The 20,425-nt window shown below is 43.2% G+C and overlaps 1 protein-coding gene across 1 annotated transcript; it reads right to left on the reverse strand.

Moving 5' to 3' along the window:
- Positions 1 to 15,351: 15,351 nt before the first annotated feature.
- RPS27 (ribosomal protein S27) lies at positions 15,352 to 18,781 on the reverse strand. The gene is made up of 4 exons (XM_069218151.1): positions 18,655 to 18,781; positions 17,345 to 17,453; positions 16,514 to 16,624; positions 15,352 to 15,599 (listed from the first exon to the last, which is right to left on the reverse strand). The coding sequence occupies exons 1-4, from the start codon at positions 18,658 to 18,660 to the stop codon at positions 15,571 to 15,573; spliced, it is 255 nt and encodes an 84-aa protein (XP_069074252.1). The 5' UTR covers positions 18,661 to 18,781; the 3' UTR covers positions 15,352 to 15,570.
- Between the last annotated feature and the right edge of the window lie 1,644 nt (positions 18,782 to 20,425).

Genomic DNA, 20,425 nt, shown 5'->3' on the forward strand with positions numbered 1-20,425 from the left:
TGCTACAGCTGCAGTTACAGCAGGCCATTAATGGTTCCAGCAACACTGTTCAGTCCTCTTTTGATAAAGCCTTGTAAAATGTAGCGACACAAGTGGAAGACGGTGGGGGAATCCTCCTAGGAGGCACCCTCATGCATGATGAAAGAGTACCGACAATGGTACGGTCCCACCAGCTACCTGAGTTAACAAGTGGGAGTCGCCTGACTCATGGATGAGAAGTCTTCTCCTTCACCTACCTCTGAAAGTCCCTTCTTTTTATGATAAAATGAGCCTCTTCTCTGGATAATAATTAGATTTAGGGATTATAATTTTCTTTAAAAATAGGGCAAGCCAAGACCAGCATACTTGTTAGCTGCAAGAAAGGCGAATATCTACGACGCTGCTTTGCACATTCAAAATTCATTTTGGTGTGGGCTCATGCTCGAGGGTCTAAAATAGACAGTCTTTGACGAAGGTTACTATCTCCTCAACATAACAGCAAAAGCTACATAAACTGGATGGACTATATTTGCCACCCCATCTTTTGGTCAAGAATGCTTTATCAGATTATCTTATGACATATAAACACTTGGGGCTGATGAAAGTGCACACGACAACCAATCCCAGTTTAGGTAATGTTTAGGCCTCTAGGAGCCTGAGATTAGGCAGTGTGCACAATATGATTTCCTTCAAAGAAATATAGCAATTAGCAAGAAGTTAAGTGGTCATGAGGTATGTGTACGGCCCTTTTGAAAGATGGTGAGGAGGCAGGAGAGGACGATCATTGGTAAGAATAACAGCAAGTATTTGACTGCCAGAAAGTATCATCTTTGGGACCTATTAGCTTTGCCAGTGGCTTTTCTAAATGCTGAATAATGTTGGTGAAGGGAGCAAAATGAGTTTGCGAAAAAGCAGCTTCTAGATTGAATATAGGTGTAATGTGTCACTGTCTATGTGTACGTCTGTTGGTTCAAGAAGATAAAGGAGCGTTGCCGCCCTGTGTTCATCCTACTGTAAAGGTGAGAAGCCCAAGACTGACTTGGATTTATTTCCCAGCTCTTCACCCTCATCTCATTTTCCAAGTCCACTATAGCCACAATCACTCCATAAAATTGCTGTTGTGCTAATTCTTTGCACTGTAAAGGTGAGTTCAGCCACTTTCTTCTTGAGGTTTCTTTGTACCAGCAAATACTGTTGATTGTTCTTGAAGGTGGTTCTTTTCGGTTGGTCTCCTGTGGCCAGCATAGTAACTCAAAGACCCCTACACAGTGTTATGACTGTCAACGTACCGCTGATTGGTCCAGCTGCCTGGGTGTCATCTTTGGACTGTTTCCACAAGATGACCCAGATCTGAGAACTAAAATCTGTGAAGTTACAAACACTCTGTGTTCTGCATCCAAGATGTGCTCCTTTGGTTTGGGCAGCCAACTATCACTCCTCCAGGGTCCAGCTCTCAGCCACTGTATCCAGCATTAGAAAGTGTGCTCCAAAGAAAAGTGCTTGTTTAGTAGGCCAGCGTAATCACCCCCACAGCAACATTTTAAATCAAAAAGCAGAGGTGGCATATCCTCACTTTTGTGCAAGCTTTCAGTGAAGTGCTGGATAGCCACATCTTTATGTCAGCAGCACACGCATATAGGGTACAGGCGGTTAAAGTCAGCTAAATACATAATCTTCAGGAGTGGACCTGCACACTCCCTCCAACTCACTCTTGTACAACTGTTGGAGATGCCATTCATCAAAACTTTTTGCCTTCAATGAGCATAGGCAAGTGCCATCTGTTTACGTATTTTATGAAGGGGAATCGTCTTCATGTGGGGGAATGCTTTCTTCTCATTTGAAATCATTTCACAGATGGATAAAAAGCTGAAACGTGTTTTATTCCTATCCCAAACAAATCAAGCCAACAAATCTGTTGGAGTTTTTGAAGGAGCCCCTTCTCCTCTGCCTGAAAATCCAGATATCCACTATCAGTAGAATGACCGTGGTCTGTACTCACGAGATTCAACTAGAGAAAAATCCACTTGGCACCAGTTCAGGAGAAGTAGCCCTAGGTTCTGTCACTGGGCTCTGAAAAATATTAAACATATTTTCTAGATTCTTGATCACCCAGCCAGTTTTTGCTTTCATGCAGATTCTAGCAAGTTATGTAAGGTCATTATTAAAAGGTTCTAAAATTTCCATTTGACAAAAGACATTTTCAGCACTACTATGCTTTTTTCCCTGTTTCGAGGCCACATCCCTTTTGGAATTTAACTTGTAAAATGGATGACCACCAACAATTGCATAAGTGTGGAGACTAAGGCCCTCATTCTGACCTTGGCGGTCGGCGGAGAGGCGGCGGTCGGACCGCGAACAGACCGGCGGTCCAAAAAATGGCATTCTGACCGCGGCGGTCACCGCCGCGATCGACCGCCACTTTCCCACTCCGACCGCCACGGCGGTCATGACCGACAGGCTGGAGTTTGCGCACTCCGGCCCGGCGGTCGACCCAAGACCGCCAACCGTATCATGACCCTGCTTACCGCCGCGGTTTTTGGCGGTCGGGAACCGCCATGCGAACCATGGCGGTAGGCACTATCGGGGCCAGGGAATTCCTTCCCTGGCACTGATAGGGGTCTCCCCCACCCCCCTACTATCCCCCACGAGTCCTCCCCCCACACCCTCCACCCCCCCAGAGGTGGTACGAACCCCCTGCCCCCCCCCACCCCGACATGCACATACACGCACCCTGACATGCACGCACCCCCAACATGCACATATGCACACCCCCTACACACACACATACACAACGGGGGCACATACCCGCACACATACATGCCAACATGCGCACCCGCCGAACTACACACATTGCCCATAGGCACAGCAGCACCCCCCGCCCGCATGCACGCACTCACACACCCCCTCTACACACCCCCATGCACGCACACATCACACAACACCCCCCCCACCCCCTCCCCTCACGGACGATCAACTTACCTTGTGCGTTGGTCCTCCGGGAGGCGACGGGAGCCATAGGGACGTGACCGAAATGTGGGTCGTAATTCTGGGGGCGGTGTTCTGCTGGCGTGGCGGTGGAGGTTGACCAGTCTCCACTTTCCCGCCGACCGCCAGTGTGGCTGCTGGCGGTTTTCCGGCAGAACGCTCCCAGCGGTCGGAATACGCGCAGCGGCATACCGCCGCTGTCGGCGGTCTTTACCGCGGCGGTAACTCGGCGGTCTTGCGAAAAGACTGCCAAGGTCAGAATGAGGGCCTAAGCCTCCCATTGATGGGGATTTGATGTAGGGGCGAACTAGCAAGTCACCTTGTTGCACTGCTTTATGTCCAAGTGAAAGGGCAGGAGTGCTCCATATTTATCCAATAAAGTGCATTCCTGTCCTTTCCCCCTACACTGGCGCCTTTCCGGCTGCCTAGCGCTAATACATACACCCTTGCACCCTGGTGCAAGGTTGCTTGGTTTGCCTGCAGGATTGTTTAATTGCAGGAAGGAGCATCTTCCTGCACAGAAACAATCCCTACATGTATTTTCCTCTTCTATGTGTGCTGCAGAATATCTTCATTTCAGTATGTGGTACATAACTTGTAATAGCAGTAAGTATAACACTGTAATTTAATAATATGGATCTAGGACTTTGTTTCCATTTTGGTTTAGGACTTGCCTTACATACCTGACCCTGTTGCCTGGCCCATCAGTACTACACATATATATGGTACGATGAGGGGAGTCACGGACTCCCTTGGGATGGTGAGAGCTTACAGGAGTGTAGAAGAGCACTTTGTGTTCTGGTATTTGAGCCTGGTTGTTCTTCCGGCCTTTAGCACCACGGTGTGCCGCTGTTTGTAAATTATAATTGAAACTGTGCTCCTAGCACACAATGGAGCATTTAGAGCAAGGTATAATAGTTTATGCATGGCCACAGAGGCTGAAAAGGATAATAGGCCAAATATTGTAAGAGTTATTCCAAACGTGGTAGCCATGCTTCAGCACACTTAGGCCCATATTTATACTTTTTTTAGTGCCGCATTTGCGCCGCTTTTTGGCGCAAAAGCGCTGCAAACCTACAAAATACAATTGGATTTTGTAAGTTTGCACGCTTTTTCAAAAGGCATCGCGAATGTAGCGCTAAAAAAGTATAAATTTGGGTCTTAGCATCCATCAGTTCATGGAGTAAAAGTATGATTCACGTAAAGGTTTTGCAAGATGTTTTGTAGTAGGAAACGTTAGCGGCTGCTACCAGATCTTGTGAAACCTCAGAGACAAACTGGGGTCGTTGGGCAGCATGAATAAAGCACTAAACAATTGATTACAGGGGCATGGATTAAAAATGTATTCAAAAAGTACCAGTCAGGGACACAACGAAAAAACGTTGGCGGACATCCTGTTTAAGACAGCCCTTACAGAACACAACATTCATTTTCCTCTCAAAAGTTATCTTAAGAATGTCACTTCCGTTTTTTCCCGGTATCAATGTGAAGTACGTCTGCTTCATAAGTTTACCCATTACTGCTTTCCAGGAGCATGTTCTAATCAAGGTAGTCCGCGTGGCAGCCATGTTGCCTGCAATACTCATCATCTTGATCTCAACAGATGTCCAGTTCTGACAATTCACAATTAGAAACATTCCTGTTGGGCTTACTGCCTCCATTATCTCTTGTTTCATCATAATAGTCCTACTCTCTGATGGTAAGCTGTACATTTTCTGTCACATAGAGGGTGTAACCTGTGCCTTTTCTTCTTACAGACCAATGTGGCAATGATGGCTACATGCACCAGCTTGCTGGGTCCAGTCAGATGCTTTCCTTCATGCTGTTTTTGGGTCTTGCGTTGGTGGCCGCCAGCTTCCTCGGTGAGAGCACTGTATGCAGTTTCTTCACTCACACTGCATTTACCACTTTTATGAACCTCCTAAGAGAACTGTCATTTACCAGCCTCACTAGTTACCTCGCCCTCCCTTATTGTACTTGTCAGCCAACTCCAAGCAGCGTGCACCTCTTTTAACACTGAGCAGAAGCTCAGCACTATAACATATTTTTTATGTTGCACTTATATGGCATTTCACACCTCTCAGAAGTGTTTAGTTAGATGGGCAGCCCACTACTCTGTTGGTTATGCTTGGTTGAAAGAGTACAAGTATGTCCTTAATTTATTTCTGTTTTGGGTAGGACGGCCGGGACATGCTCTTCTGGTTTTTATGTTACTGCTGCTAGGCACATATCGGAGTGAGAGATGACTAGGACAGGACTTTAAAGCTTATAAGGTTTGTTTGTGGGGTTGGCAGGGTGTGGGCATGCACAATCCTGAAATACTGTAGGGATAAAAGGGATAACTGTATAATCCAGGCTTCTCCAGCGACTATCTGGTGATCTACTGGTAGCTCTCCAGGTGCCTAAGAGTAGCTCTTCTGTGTCAAGTCCTGCCTACTAAATTAGAAGCTTTTGTTTGACTAATTTAGTATATTTATACCAATTTGAGTGATAAATCATGTGGAGTTCATTACTAATATTACCGTTGCGTGGAACATTTAAGCTATTGCTGTTCTGCATTAACCATTAAGGCATCCCAAAATCCCAAAGCGATTTTTTTTTTTTAAACATTACTGCTGACTAACTTGCCTGATGTAGAGGTGATTACTAAGGGTAATTTTACAGGGTGGGGGTGTGTGATAAAGTAGCCTCTTTCTAGCACGGTTATCCCAATTTTTGGCCTGTTTGTCAGTGTGTTTTTACTGTCTCACTGGGATCCTGCTAGCCAGGACCCCACTGCTCATAGTTAAAACCCTATTTGTCAGTGTGTTTTGCCTGTCTCACTGGGATCTGTGTGTGTTGTCAGTATGCTTAACTGTGTTACTGAAGTTCTGCTAACCAGAACTCCAGTGCTTATGCTTGCTCTACTTTCCAAGTTTGTCACTATAGTTTAGTGACTCCGTATTCCAATTCGCACACTGGACCCCCCCCCCGGACACCCCCCCCCCCCCCCCGGACACCCCCCCCCTGTAAGTCCCTAGTATATGATACCCAGGGCATTGGGGTTCCAGGAGATCCTTATATGCTGCAGTATTTCTTTTGTCATCCATAAGGAGCTCAGACAAACCCTTCTTCAGGACTGCCACGGCACACACTATTTCACAGTCATTTTCACTGCACTTAAGTAACTTATAAGTCACCTATATGTCTAACCTTCATTTACTGAAGGCTAGGTGCAAAGGTACTGTGTGAGGGCTTCCCTTGCTCTAGCAAAGGTGCCCCACGTTGTCCCAGGCCAATTCCCCAGACTTCGTGAGTGTGGGGATACCTTTACACCTGTGCACTACATATGTCAATACATATATCTAGCTTCACAATGGTAACTCCAAATATGGCCATGTGAGGTGTCTAATATCATGAAATTGTCCCCCCCTCCAATTATTTTTTGGTAACACTGAGTATTGTCTTTTATTGTGTGTAAGTACTGTGTAACTATAGTGGTATTGCAGGAGCTTTGCAGGTCTCCTAGTTCAGCCTAAGCTGCTAGAACACTGCCTATATTTCATTAATAAGGGATAACTGGACCTGGTGTAAGTACCTTAGGTACCCACTACAAACCAGGCCAGCCTCATACAGGTTGGCAACTAATAAGCTTGACTGATGTAATCATTATGGCAACACTAATGATATTAGTAGCTCAGGATGGTTTTTAATACTCATAAGTATCTTGCATAACAGAATAGGTTGGAGACCCCTGGTATAATGCTAAAGGCTGCTCATATACATATTTATATATGTAATTCCCTACAAAGACTGATTGGTTGAGAAATATGTTTATAATGGTTTTGCCTTAAAAAGTTAAAACATTTTTTTTTTTTTTAAATTAAGGTGCTACCTACACCTCCAGTCCTAAACCCACCTTACTTAGCCTTAACTCTTGTTGCAGTTCTTGCCCGATACAAATGTTGATTATAAATTCGGGAACATTTTAAGATAGTGTGACACTGTTGCAACATGTAAAATTGTGGGTGGCCTGTTGGTGTATAATGGTGTTGCTTCAGGTGTTTTTTGGTAGATGTGTACTTATACAGTGGTGTGTGTGTTGTATGTATGATCTTAGTTGTGTTGGTGTAAAATTGTGGCAGTGTGGATGTATAATGGTGGCTGCGACACCTTTATTACGCCAACATGCCTGCAATGTGATTTGTTGGAAGCAATCTGTTATGATTGTAAAAGGATGGTGATTTTATCCTATATGGCCACTCTGGTATTCATAAATGGGTGCAGTGCAGGTGTGTCAGTTGTGATGTTAGCATATGGTGTATGTGTTGCTCTACTATTGTTGTTGTGAATGTGTGCTGTTGTTTAGATGTATGTCTGCGTACTGCTAATAATGTTGTGAATAAGTACAAGTTTGTGGCTGTGTGGAAATGGATATTTGTTATACAGGGGTACGTGGTTCGTTATGTATATGCAGCCATGTGGTTATGTTACAGGGGTTTGGTGTGATGTTATTCGTGTGGCTATAATGGTTGGTGCTTCTGTAGTCATGTATTATATGAGGTTGATGGCTGTATGATCCTGTGGTCATATGATTTTAATTGTTGATTATAAAGCGCTCCTATTACTAGAGGTTTTTGCACTTACATAACAAGGGTTTAAATTTTCAATTTTACAGGAGACATTTTCATGCGCTCGTTTTTTGAGATTTTATGAAAAGAACAGTAGAGACTAGGCTTTGACTGCATAATAGAGTCGGAGCAGTTATCAGTTCAGTAGCCACATATGCCTCAGTTTCCTAAAACTCAGTAGAGTTGGTGCTTGAACCAGATTTAGAGAGAATTTTTGCACCTGCTACAGAAACTAGCATTGGCAAAGCCAATAGGTCTGGCCTATGCAAGATAAATTAATTTTGCTAATGTTTTTTTAGTTATGTTGCTAATGGCTGAAAGCAACATAACTAAAATGCAATGTAAAAAAGCTGTATGACAGCCAGCGATGTCTGCGTTATACCACTCTATATTCAGTTTTGCTGCACTGAAGCTAACGCTGCTGTATAATTTGGCCCAATTTTTGTTTTTGACAAAGTCAGTAGATCCGGCATATGCAAGACATATTGGCTTTGCCAATGCTTGGTATGGAATGCTATTTGGTAAGTTTTTATATCATGTTTACAACAGCTGAAGTGCTAATGTTATAGAATGAAGAGTGGCCTTACCAGGATGTTACTGTGCCCACATTCAGATGCATTTTAGGACCATACAAAAACTGCCTAAATGTGCTGAATGTAACATAAATCGTAGATAGACAGAAAAGTCCAATAAAGTAACAACTTTTACAGTGATGCTTTAGGCTATGTATTACTTTGGGTGTAATTGTTACAAAAGAATCAAAAAAGCACTCCTGGCTGCATGTTTGGTAGTAAAATATAGCATTAATCATGGTTCACTGGGTTTCCTAGAGCTTTTGGCCGTTATGCCACGGCACCATTCAAATCGTGGCCCCCTAGTGTCTGCAAGGTAACTGCTTGTTCAGTGGCAACATAGCAATGATCGGTGCTCAGGGGGTTTCCTACAGCTTTTGGCTCCTGTGACACTGCATCATCAAAATTATGGCCCTAGTGACTGCTTCCTAGTGGTAATCTATAGCAATAACCAATGCTCAGGTTTTAGCCCTTGTGCTGCTGCACCATCCAAATCATGGACCTAGCACCTGCAAGGTAACATGAGGTAATCATTTATACCCAGTAATATGTTTTCCTAAAAAGGCACAGCTGCAGACTGAATACATCAGTGGTTCCCATCCTGTGGTCCGGTGACCCCTTGGGGTCCACGACTGCTTAGAAAATTAAACATTAACAGATTAGGTCCCCAGCTTTCAGTAAGGACTCAAGTGGGTCCCCGGGTTTCAGTATGATAAAGTGGGGGTCCACAGAAGTGAAAAGGTTAGGAACCACTGGAATACATAATTATTTCAGTAAACAAGCAGAAAAGCTTTCATAAATAATCCCTTTAAACTTAAACTCTCCAAAATGAGATGCCATGAATAAAGCATATGCTTTACATAACAAGATGAAAACCAAGCAGTTAAATTGTGTTACAATGTGGCTGGCTATTTTTTATGAAAAGATGTTAACCTGTGTGACAGTGAATTGGCCATAAACAGTGTAAATCGCCCAAGATCACCATATGTTAAGCTGAGACTGAAATGCTGTTTTGTTCTTGGTTACTAAAAAAAAAAAATAGTTTCACAAATTAAAGGGATTTAAAGAATTCGAATTTTTCAAGATATGCAAATGTTTTGTGCAGATAAAGAAAAAGCTACCTTTTGAGATTGCTTATGTCTAAAATAAAATGTAAACAAGCATTTGCAATGCAATGGGTCTTGCGTCTGCTCGAGTTATAAACTGCTTACCAGAGTTCTTGCAACAAACTGAAAATGAAAAGTAAAACACTTTCACGCAAGTGAGCAGACAGCCACCATGAGCACGAAGCAGATGCACAAAAGGAAACGTAAGTTCGCTCGCAGTCAAGTGTGTCAGCAAAGTGCAATTATCCATGTAACCAGCAAAAATGTTAGTATCCATTTAACAGGGTCGATATCCTGCAAAGCGCTCGATTACTGCCCAGCGAGATTGCACTGCCAATGAAATAAAGAGATAAAGTAGTGCCTCGTATGTTTTTCAGTAGTTGGCTGGTGCGCTCAAGGAAGGCTAAACACTGGAAAAGGCATGGCGTAAGCATGCCTTTTACTAATTAATTCAAGCGAATTTTAAAAGGCAAGCCCACAAACCAAGCAGACTGATGGGTGTGGTTAAAAGCCCACAGAGAGATTACAACAGGGTCAGAGCGCGCGACCCTAAAAAAGGGCAAAAACAGGCTCCTTGAAGAAAGGGTTCCTTCCCTTGTAAAGTTCCTGGAAGTATTCAGTGGACACAACTTTCTCATCAAGTGGGACACACTGAACCTGGAGATTCTAGAAAAATACAGGCAGCAAATGAGCAGGAAGATAACAGGAGATAGAAACCACAAAGCCAATGAATGGCAAGCGAGGGCGGAATGCATCCTAGGTGAACCTTCTGAAAGTCTCTCAAGAGGTCTTTAGAAAACCTGAAAGCTGTGGTCTAGTAGGCTGCAAACTTAAAGCCAGATCACAAAAGCAGTGGCACGTGTTGTAAATTCTTGGATTAAGACAATGGTGTCTGAACTTTGTTGCCAGACAACCAGGGTATTTGAACAGATGTGTCTGCGGGTTTGCAACATGGCTTTAAAAATAATTTTGTAGGAAACAGGCAACCAATTTATAAAATTCTATTTAGGTGCAATAGACACTGTGGGAAAGGCCTAAATCAGGTGTGCTGTGGAATTCCAAGCTAACTGAGCCTGTGAAGGATTTATTTACTTTGAAGTGCAGCTAGGTAAATAACACCACCATAATCCAAGTTAAGATTGTACTGAGGAATTGACAGTAGTAAGTGAAAAGAGGTTTAGAGGGGGTTGAATATGTGATGGTAGGGGTGTAGATGTACCTAATGCTTTATATTGTGTAGTGCAATAGGTTTTTGCTTCAGCCGTATTGTGATGTACGAAATACTGAATGCTAGTGTGGAAGTTAAGGTTTAGACACAAGCTAACACATTGAGAATGTCTTAATTTTTTTAGTGGCACTATAAACTCCTCTCACTCCCTTCCAGCTTTAGTTTTTAGAGTATTTACCTTTTCAAAATTAAACTTTAATTAAATTTGGACCACTGCAAGCAAGAAAGTGAGTAGGCGAAACTGCAAGCAGGGACCGCATAGGACTTGGTCTACAGTGGTTCGTAACTTTTACTTCTGTGGACCCCTGCTTAAACATTACTGGAAACCGAGGACCACCACTGAATTATTGGAATCCGGGCTCCCTGCTGAGTCATTACTGGAAAGGGGGGGGGGGGGGGGGGGGGGGGGGGGCGCTGTGCAAGTATTTTCAACAATATTCCAAAACAAATACAGAAACGAGCATTTGAACAAATTATGTATTTTTTAATTCACAAATAAAAAAATGCAATGAGGAAAACTGGATTAAAAAAAATAATAATGCGGTTGAAGCCACTCATCGTCCATACATAGATTGTTTGCTGCACTTGCAGTGCACCCACAATTCAATCTTAGGATACTAACACTTTTTACCCTCAAAGTAGTAATTCCTTTGCATTTACAGGTCTTAAATTTTATATTTTGCATCTATTTATATTCACCATTAATCTTCTAATTAGCGCCCCCTCCCTTGTAGGCTTCCCAGGGGCAAAGGTAAATAACCACTAGTCTTCATATTTTCAAAGTGTTCACTTTGTGTTACATAAATCCTAGAGGTGGCGTGCAATAATTCAGTATACCTACACACCCTGCCATACAGCATTCTAAGTAGGGAAATGGGGTTAGAAGAAAGCTTAGAAGGTAATTAATGGACTAGAGCTTAAAGATAATTAATGGACTTTAATGGAACAAAATTTAAAAGCATAGAGGTGGTAGATCAAATCGTGGACCTTAATCATAGTTTGGAATGGAAAGCCTTGTCCACCACACAAGGCTTTCCATTTCAAACTGTATAGCCAAGCAAGGAGTATGATCGGAGGCACTGGCAGTCATGGAAGTAGTTTGTGGGTTGTATGGCCAAGGACAGGAAAATTCCTTGGAGATGTGGTTTAGACACTCCACTGTCTGAAATCCAAAATGCACCTTTAAGGCTTAATGCAAAGAACTTTGGCATAATCCCACATAACTGTGGGGAAACGTGGTGGCAGCGTCTTATTACAGGGTCATTTCATAGGCCTTTACTGAGGAACAGGTCAGAATTAAAGGAGGGAAATACAAATAAGTCTTCTGAATGTTGTAGTTGGGATTCACAATGCACACCAGACATTGACTCTACCAAGGCTGGTTATTTGCTTCCATGGTTATTGCAATTGGTGCAGATAACAGGTTCCTGTATTCCATTTAAGTTGCATTTGTTTATCTTGCATTTACTAGTACAATACTGCTGATGGGATACAACCAGGACACTCAAAGTATGGTCGGATAAACCATTTCATTCATAACCCTGGTAACAATAGTACTACGATATTAATGGATTGCACATAATTGAGAAATGAGAAGGAAGGCTGTCAAGCCTCGGGGTCATTACTATGATGAACTCACACCAACAGCTGCAGAGGTGCTCTTGAAGAGCCAGACTATCAACAAGATGAATTCATCTAAAACGCTACATCCCCACTTAGAAACAAGCTCACCTTCAAAATGGCTAAAAAGAATGTGAACTTAGTCTAACGTCACGGGGAGGGGATAAATCCCGAAACGGACTGGTTTTATTGTCAGTAAAAAAGGAAAATACAACTGAAGGCCAGATGTAGAAACCTGTTTTGTGGTGTCAAACATTCTTGATTCGGAGTATGCGCCCACAAAATAGATTTGTCCAATTATTTCAAGATTAATCCGTTAACCTACCGATAAAAGTGCATGGTGGTAACATACCGATTTGTGAGGGGTGTTTTGAAGGCACCCCTACCAATTCTGTACGAGATCTGTCACAGGTGTGACAAATCCAGCCGCAAAGCATTAAAGAACTACTGACTCAGAGCTAAGGTAGTAAGACAGTTGCTAAATGGAAGGAAACCCATTGGATATGTAAAAAGTTTGTTTTAAAATGTCTATTTTTCGCATAAACGTGTGTCGGGAAGTATGCGGTGGTGTTGGGCCTTTATTTCACCACACCCTCAAAAATATGTATATATTTTTATATGCATCAGTTTCCTTTATGGAAAACAGGCTTATTTTTAACTTTACTTTTACAAGCGATCTGATAGCTGTCGGCTGACGCCGGCAGACCACCTTGCGTTGATTGTCCGTAATCACTTTAAAGTAGGAACCTAACTCGTCACTTTGAGCTTGGTCTAATTAAAACCCATCACGAATCTGAATTTTTGTAAGCGACATATTAGTACATAGGTCAGTTATTCAAATTCTTTACTGGTCGCAACTTGACAGGTCTTTCGTATATCAAGCCCTAGTGTACACCCATATCTTGTGATTACATTGCTTCCAGCTAGCTCTTTAAAAAACGGGTACAGGATGGTTCCAATATTGTTGCCCAGAAACAGCCATCCCTACAGAAATAACTGTTCGTGGCCCTGTCCAGACTTCCCAGTATGTCTGGACTGTGGTGAAGTTAAAATCAAATCACCGAGCACCATGCCTAATACTACTACAGAATCATATTAAGTGAAAGTGTGCGGACTGACCACCTCAGTAAATTGTCCAGCTTGCTGCAAGCTACCTAATTGAACCTTTGCCTAACCAATGCCACTGTTTGCACGTAAAGATGTACGCTAGGGTGCAATATGACTAAGTTGATTTATTCAGGGTTTAGACACATCTCCCTTTTAAGCATATCTCCAACTAGAGCACCGATAGTCATCCATGGCCACTTTACTGCCCACCAGTCCCAGGCAGCATGTACACAGCTCTCACTCCAGTACCATAATTATTGGTCCCAACAAAAGGTTTGTGCGAACTTGTTAAGCAGAGTTATCTACTAGGTCTTGGGTGAAATACATTATGACCTCTGCAGGACCCAGTACTCCAAGTAGACAGGGGTTTTTCAACAGGTAATGGTCGAGGTCAGAAGTAGAAGGGTATTGGAAGTGCGGGTATTAAGATACAGGCAGAGGGCAAGAACAAATGGAAAGAAAAAGTAAGAAAGGAGGAAAAGACTAGAACATGACACCAAGTGAGGGATGCAGGGAGTTTTAACCCCATAACAAGAAAAGCAGGGATCTATGGGATACCTAGATTACAGGGCTGCAGGAAATTATTTGCAACCAAAGGGCACCCAAGCATCGCAAGACTGGCATTCATTTGGAAAACCTAGTCAAGCTTTTGGACAGCTTCTATGCACAGCAGATTTTCTTATGTTTTTCTTACAACCTGATAACATATCCTTAAACTAATTTGGCAAGCCTACCCATAACCTTCATTTCTGCCCACAGCACCATGGTTATTTCTATGTGTACACGAACTAACGTTACTTAATTGTTCTCTGCTTCTTACAGCACACAGTGCCTTTCTAAATAGAGTACAGACTGTGCCGGTTGTTTACATCCCCCCATCACAAGGTAAGCGTGACCTCAGACCTTTCCAATAAGCAGTCTCTACTGTGATACCTCACATCTATCGCGGGTGATGTTAGCTGCAGAACAGTGGGGTCCGCAAAACGGTTTGCTTAACCCCCACCTACAAACGTTACAGTAGTAACCCCTTTCTCCCATCACAACAAATGCATAATATAATCGTCTAGTTTTGAGTTTGTGCGCCCTCTGCTATAACACATGCTTTTACTTCCTAGATTACTTAACAAGCCGAAGCTTTACAACCATTGCCCAGAGCCGTGCACACACCAACCCCACAAGTCGCCTGTGTCACTGGCTATGGAGTGTGAGGTAATCTGAATAGAAGTTTTAAATAAAAAAACATTTATACGAGTTTTCCAAATCATTTATTCTGCGACTTTAATAACCAGTTATTTACCTACGCCTCATTAAAGGGTTGTTAACGTAGCTTTCTGAAAGGGGCACAATCGAACGTAAATGGGGCATGCCAGCTAATCTGCAACACAAACCTGCCAACTGATGCAAGTTCAAAAAAGCATAGCCATTAGCATACCCAAAATGGTTAAACACCAGCTTATTTGCCATTTAAGATAGGTTGCACTGTAACAGTCAGACATATGTATGGCAGGATAAGTGCATGGTGTGTACCCCCTTTAGAAGAGCTGGTTGTGTTTGAGGGCTTACAGTGAAGCTTTCCTATAACACCTACTTATCGGACACTGCCACAGACATTTTAATAGCTGGTAGAACATGTCAAAGATAAGACGTACAAGCTGTATTTGAAAGCACAAGCCAAAGGGGTAGAACCTACTCTTGCATAACAACAAGTTTATTTAAGGCAGTCAGTTTTCCGGTGTAACATCGGCGTAAAAAGCTGTGATGGAAAATGAATATTCTTCACTGGCATTAGATTTAATCAGACATGGGGATCCCACTTTAAGAGCAACAGGTTTTGGATGGTACAGTAACTATAGGTCCTTACGCTATAGAAGCTCTTACGTCAGCAGCACACAGCCTCCCAAGAACTTCCCGACCATTTAAAGTCATACTAAAGAGTGCTCCCTTAAAACTGGAAATTAAAGTCGAGGGTAAAGAACGGAAAGTAACGTATTAAGAATAAGCCCAACTTGCATTAAGAGGGATTAGATGTAGTACAAAACCCTTCCAGGCCTTATTCACATCCCCAAGCAATTGGGACTATCAAAGGGCCGGTGCTGGAACAGCTCCTGGGAGAAGAACACCTCGAGCCAACCATAACTGCAGACTAGAGTTTTATATCCAAATTTATTGAGTCAGATGGATAAGGCTACAGGTACAGTGTATGAGAGCCCAATATTTCCATCCAACATTCAGACTTCATTGTCCCTTCTCCATATTGTTAGCACTTGTCCACCACGGCTCAACGCTCTGCTCCTGAACTGACGTTCTGTGCCACATACTGTGCAGGTAGTCCTACCCATCGTCACTCAGCATGCAGATGGCACTTAGTGCTGTTTTCGTCTGAAGGAGCAACCTGTTGAGAAGAGAAATCCATTACTAATCAGTAATGTAACAGCAGTGTTCGGTAAACCGGCAGCTTGACAGCTGCAGCAATGTAAATGTTTAACGGGTCACATGTTTAGATGAGACCATTAATAGCTGAAATAACAGCGCAGAAACAAACGAATGCATTCAAGGGCAACAGCCTATAGGCAAATGTCCAAGCCTTGAAAGGACTCAAGGACCAGAAAACGGCAGGTTACAACAGAGTAGAGTCAGTTCCACAAATGTGAAGTCAGTGCTCTATATTATCCAGGAATAAGTAAAGACCAATCCTACCACATCCCGCTGAATACATAAAGTGGAGTAACACCTTTACCACAAGCCCATCCTCTATGTAGATGAAATTTCCACAGTGCAGACTTTGCCGAAACGATGTGAGGCGCTGTGCGGTGTGAAAAGACAAGCATGGAAATTACTGAGCAATAGGAATGATAAGCTGGATTGTTACTGGTTGATGTACTGCAATGAAGTAGCAGGAGTCCTCAAATCTTCTACCCATCTCTTGTCATAACCACTAAGCGGAGGTGCAGAGCTTTCCATTCAATATTACAAGATGCATATTACACAAGCTTCCATCACAGCCACGATAAAAGGCTGACCGAGGTGCAATCATATGTTAGTGTGCAGCACACCATCACATGCAAGGATATATGGCACTGAGCAGCCTTGTACCTAGCCCTGCCCATGGTAGGTTGGTTACTTGAGGTCAGGTCTCGTATATGGCGCCGGTGCCGAGTGGGAGGCCATTCTGCACTTTAGGATATATGCAAGAATGCCTGTCCTACTGATTTAATTCTGTATGCGTGCGATGTGTGCCAGCAGGAGTCCTGCAGAGGTGTCCGGGTGGACCTCTAAGATGGGGTAATTTGTTTTCAGACAGCTTACCTTCCGTGAGCCTCGCCTTTCCTCCTGTGGGCTGACAAAGAACCGTAGAGCAGCCTACACACAGGACCACCGTTTGTGCATGGCTAAATACAGTGGTGATTTTGTAGCAACCTGGAAGAAAAACACAGTAGTTAAATGACCGGGGAAGGAGAAGAACGTCAGACAACTCAATTATGTCTCTTCGACTGATACGTGCACTAAACATAACCACCCCCCAATCACTTATGATAATCTTATTTAATACCCTCAATTTACTAACACTTTTAAGGTTCTGGTGCGATGTGTTGGTCCGAATAAAGTTAAGCACCACCTAGTCAGGATGTGCGATTAATGGTTTTAGGAGAACAAGCTGACTTTTTTCTTATCGCACCACAAGTTTGAATATTTTTTCCTTGAGAAATATTTATAGGTTTAACCTGACCACACTCCGGTTAAGATCCATACTTAATGAGGTCATAGAGCTGCTTCTCAACGCAAAGACATTTAGGTAGCCAGTATTTTTTGCAGACACGAACTTGAATCATAAGTATTAACTCAGAAGTTTAAAGTAATATCTGCATTTAGTTTCAAGACTATATACTTCCATTTAACCATCCTGACATTACAACCCCAAGGGGATACACCTTTTGATACAATCAGCAATCTTGTGAGGATATATAGTCTGAAACCTTAGCGATATAAGTGCATTGCCCCTCCCATGGTCCCTAAAAGACCTTTATTACAGTTGGCATATCATGTGAAAATGCAGGAGCACGGGCTTTGCGGCCATAGTTAAAACAGACAAATGTTAAAACGTTGGGGGAAATATCTATGACAATTTCACCTGCTTACCTGGACACTTCACATCCATGAAGTAAGAGTTTGGACTCTGCACCAGGCGCTTCTTCTTGTGTTTCCTCTTCTCCTCCTCAGGAGACGGATGTAAGAGATCTTTTGCGAGCTGCAACACAAAAAAGTTATCAACCCAAATCTACATAAAGTCGACATGACCCCAGTGCCACCCCTATCAGTTGGGAGAGCTAGACTAAATTAAATGATAACGAGCTATTTAGAATGTAAACTCCTCTGTTCGTTCTTTATCAAAATGCGGTTTGTGTATCGTAAAAAAAAAAAAAGCCAAATATACATACTTCTCTTGTAACTTCCTGGGCTATAAAACTATAATTATGCCATTTAGGAGATAGTGTATAATACAGGCTGACCAAAAAGCACTTTTCGGCAAAATAGTTTTTAACGTACGGGGAGGGTTGCGAAAAGGCAAGACCACACAAAATAGACGTATGTCTGATGTGACGTCACCAAGCGTTAACTGAGCTGCAGGGAATCATTAAAATATACTTACAACCTGCCCCAAGAACATTCAGTTAGGCACAGTAAAGAGTATTAAATATAATGGGGATTACAACAAATGACAGTTTCACTGTTATTGATGAATTCACTACGAAGACAAACTCATTGCAGGGGATCCAAATTAAGATTGTGACATCACAAGCAGCTGTCAACCACTTTTAAATTACGCCCAAAACAAAGTTTATATACGGATAACAGGAGGGTAGTCACCCACAATTTAGTCCTCATGTCACAGCCACAAAATGAGGGGGCGTCCCCCCATTCACAGCCCGTAAACATTCCCGTCGGCCATGTGGAAACTAATTAGTAGGGCCCCGAATATATAAAACGCATCTATATTCCACCTAAAGATAGCGTGAGGACAGAACCATAGGACAGTTTTGAAAGCCCTGTAACTGCTCTCGTTAACCGACACGATAAGACGCCGTACACGCCATCGGGCTTATACCAGTCGTGCGTACTACGCAGCGCTGAAACTCTGATCCGATACACAACAATCGCAACACCCTTCTTGCCAAAGAGCGGATAGCCTGCTGGTGCCGGGGCCCGTAGCACCAACGGTACTAGGGAGGACCACGATGGAAACGACAAACCAGAGAGCACCTCCTAGAGAGCACAGCACGGTTTGAGGCCTACTCTTGTGCTGCGGCAGTCCTGCCCCTTCTCTCTTATAGACGTCCGTCAGCTCCTTCCTTCCACCCTCCAACTTTAACACCCGATCTCTTCCGCGAAAGGTTCAGGGGCCCCTTCGGCGCCGTCTCTGAATTATCCCGGCTCACGCGGTTACTCACAGGCATGTTTGCGCAGACACAGCCGCTGCTAGAAAGGAGCGAGGCCGGAAGTAGCGGCCGCTATATAAGAGCGAGCGTGCGCACGACCGGAAGAGACGTAATGACGCTAGAAGGTGGCTGTGTGAATTGGGCATGTCTCGGCAGTGGGGTGAGTGGATGAAAATCCGGAGTGGGCCAGTGGTAATATCACTGCCCAGTCACCTGAAGCCCGCAGCCATGCACGAAAGTCCATGTGCTGCAATCGTAGTTATTATTTGGCCATGGTTTTTAATTTTCCAAGAGAAAAAAGAATATGTTGACAACTAAAAAAGAAGCAAGTGCACAAAAGTCCGGTGGTTTACCAAATACATATAAGAAGCACGAAAACAATTTGCATTTCTTTTCGTTACAAGTTTGACTGTGCCGTTTTACGTTTACTCGTTTCAAATTTAAAACGATGTATTTCAAGATGGCCTCGCGCGTGTTTTCGCTTAGAGCGAGAGGACCCGTTCAAATATGTCCGCCAGTTATGTATTTTACAAGTCGATGATCTTCATTTTTATTCATAGGTCTTATGTTGTATTACAGTAAGTAAGCGTCGTCAATCCTATTATACTAGGAGCATTACTTTAAAAACCATGTTGTTCATCAATATCATTTATATTGGGATACTAATTATGGTGAAAACCTTCCCAAATAGCAGACCGCAAAATGTGACCTGTACGTGTAGTTTCGTGACTACAAAGTAAAAATATTACCATTTCTCACATAATACAACCAGTGCCCAAGGGTCGCAGTGTGTGCTGAGCACGCTAGACTCACTCTGTCCTTAGGAACCCTGACTGTTCTCTTATGTCTTTTAGATCATCATCATCTGTGAAATAATATTTTAAACTGCGTGCAACGAGCAAACGGTGGAATACTCCACTATCTCTACAATACAAAATTAATTCAAATACCATGGTGGTGCCTTTTGCTGTCCTCTGAGGACACCGTGCGTTATAATTTGTAATAGCTTTGAAGCATGCCTGGGCATGTTTGTGCCTGCAAGGCTTATGTAAGAGAGAGCAAGAGGTACCGTGAACCAATCGGTTGCAAGGCATAACGTCAGCCACTTTATAGTCATGTCAACGTGACGAGGGACTTTTCAGTGGAAAATCCCTAGACTAATCATTGTCAGATCGCACACTACACCCAGTTCTACCTTTTGTGTCACCAAGGAGGTCGAAGTACAAAATACAAGACATAGGTGAGCCCCGTAAACTCGAGCAGTAAACCCTGCTGTGGTTCGATGTTGGGCCAGGTGCATGGGATGACTGGCATCAGGGCATGAGCAGTGGTTTAAATGGGCAGGTACTCTAAGGGACTGAGTACCTCCAGTTCTTCAATTTGAAAGGGAGAGCTCTGATGCCATATACTTAATGGGAGAGTAGCAGCACATTTAAGGAACAAACAGGTACTCCAAAGACTGAGCACCTGAACTGCTGAATTTCCATTAAAAGCACTGGGCATGAGGAAATATAGGTATGTTCAAACGTGGAGACACGATAACTGGAATGGATGTTGGCGATTTAATTAACCTTCTGGTCAACTTTAGGGTCCATAAAAGCCCATTCTTTAGATACCTACAGCTGAGGAAGGCCATTGGCCCCTGAGGCCCAAGAGATTCCTGAGCTGCTCGGACTTCAGCCCATTAGAAGGAAAGATCCATATGAAGGCCCTAGAAAGATCACACTCGGGACACCCTGTAAGCCCTTTGAGAATCGTGGGGAAAAAGTGGGCCTACTGGAGA

Source organism: Pleurodeles waltl, chromosome 12 (genome assembly GCF_031143425.1).
Source record: "Pleurodeles waltl isolate 20211129_DDA chromosome 12, aPleWal1.hap1.20221129, whole genome shotgun sequence".
Taxonomy (NCBI): Eukaryota; Metazoa; Chordata; class Amphibia; order Caudata; family Salamandridae; genus Pleurodeles; species Pleurodeles waltl.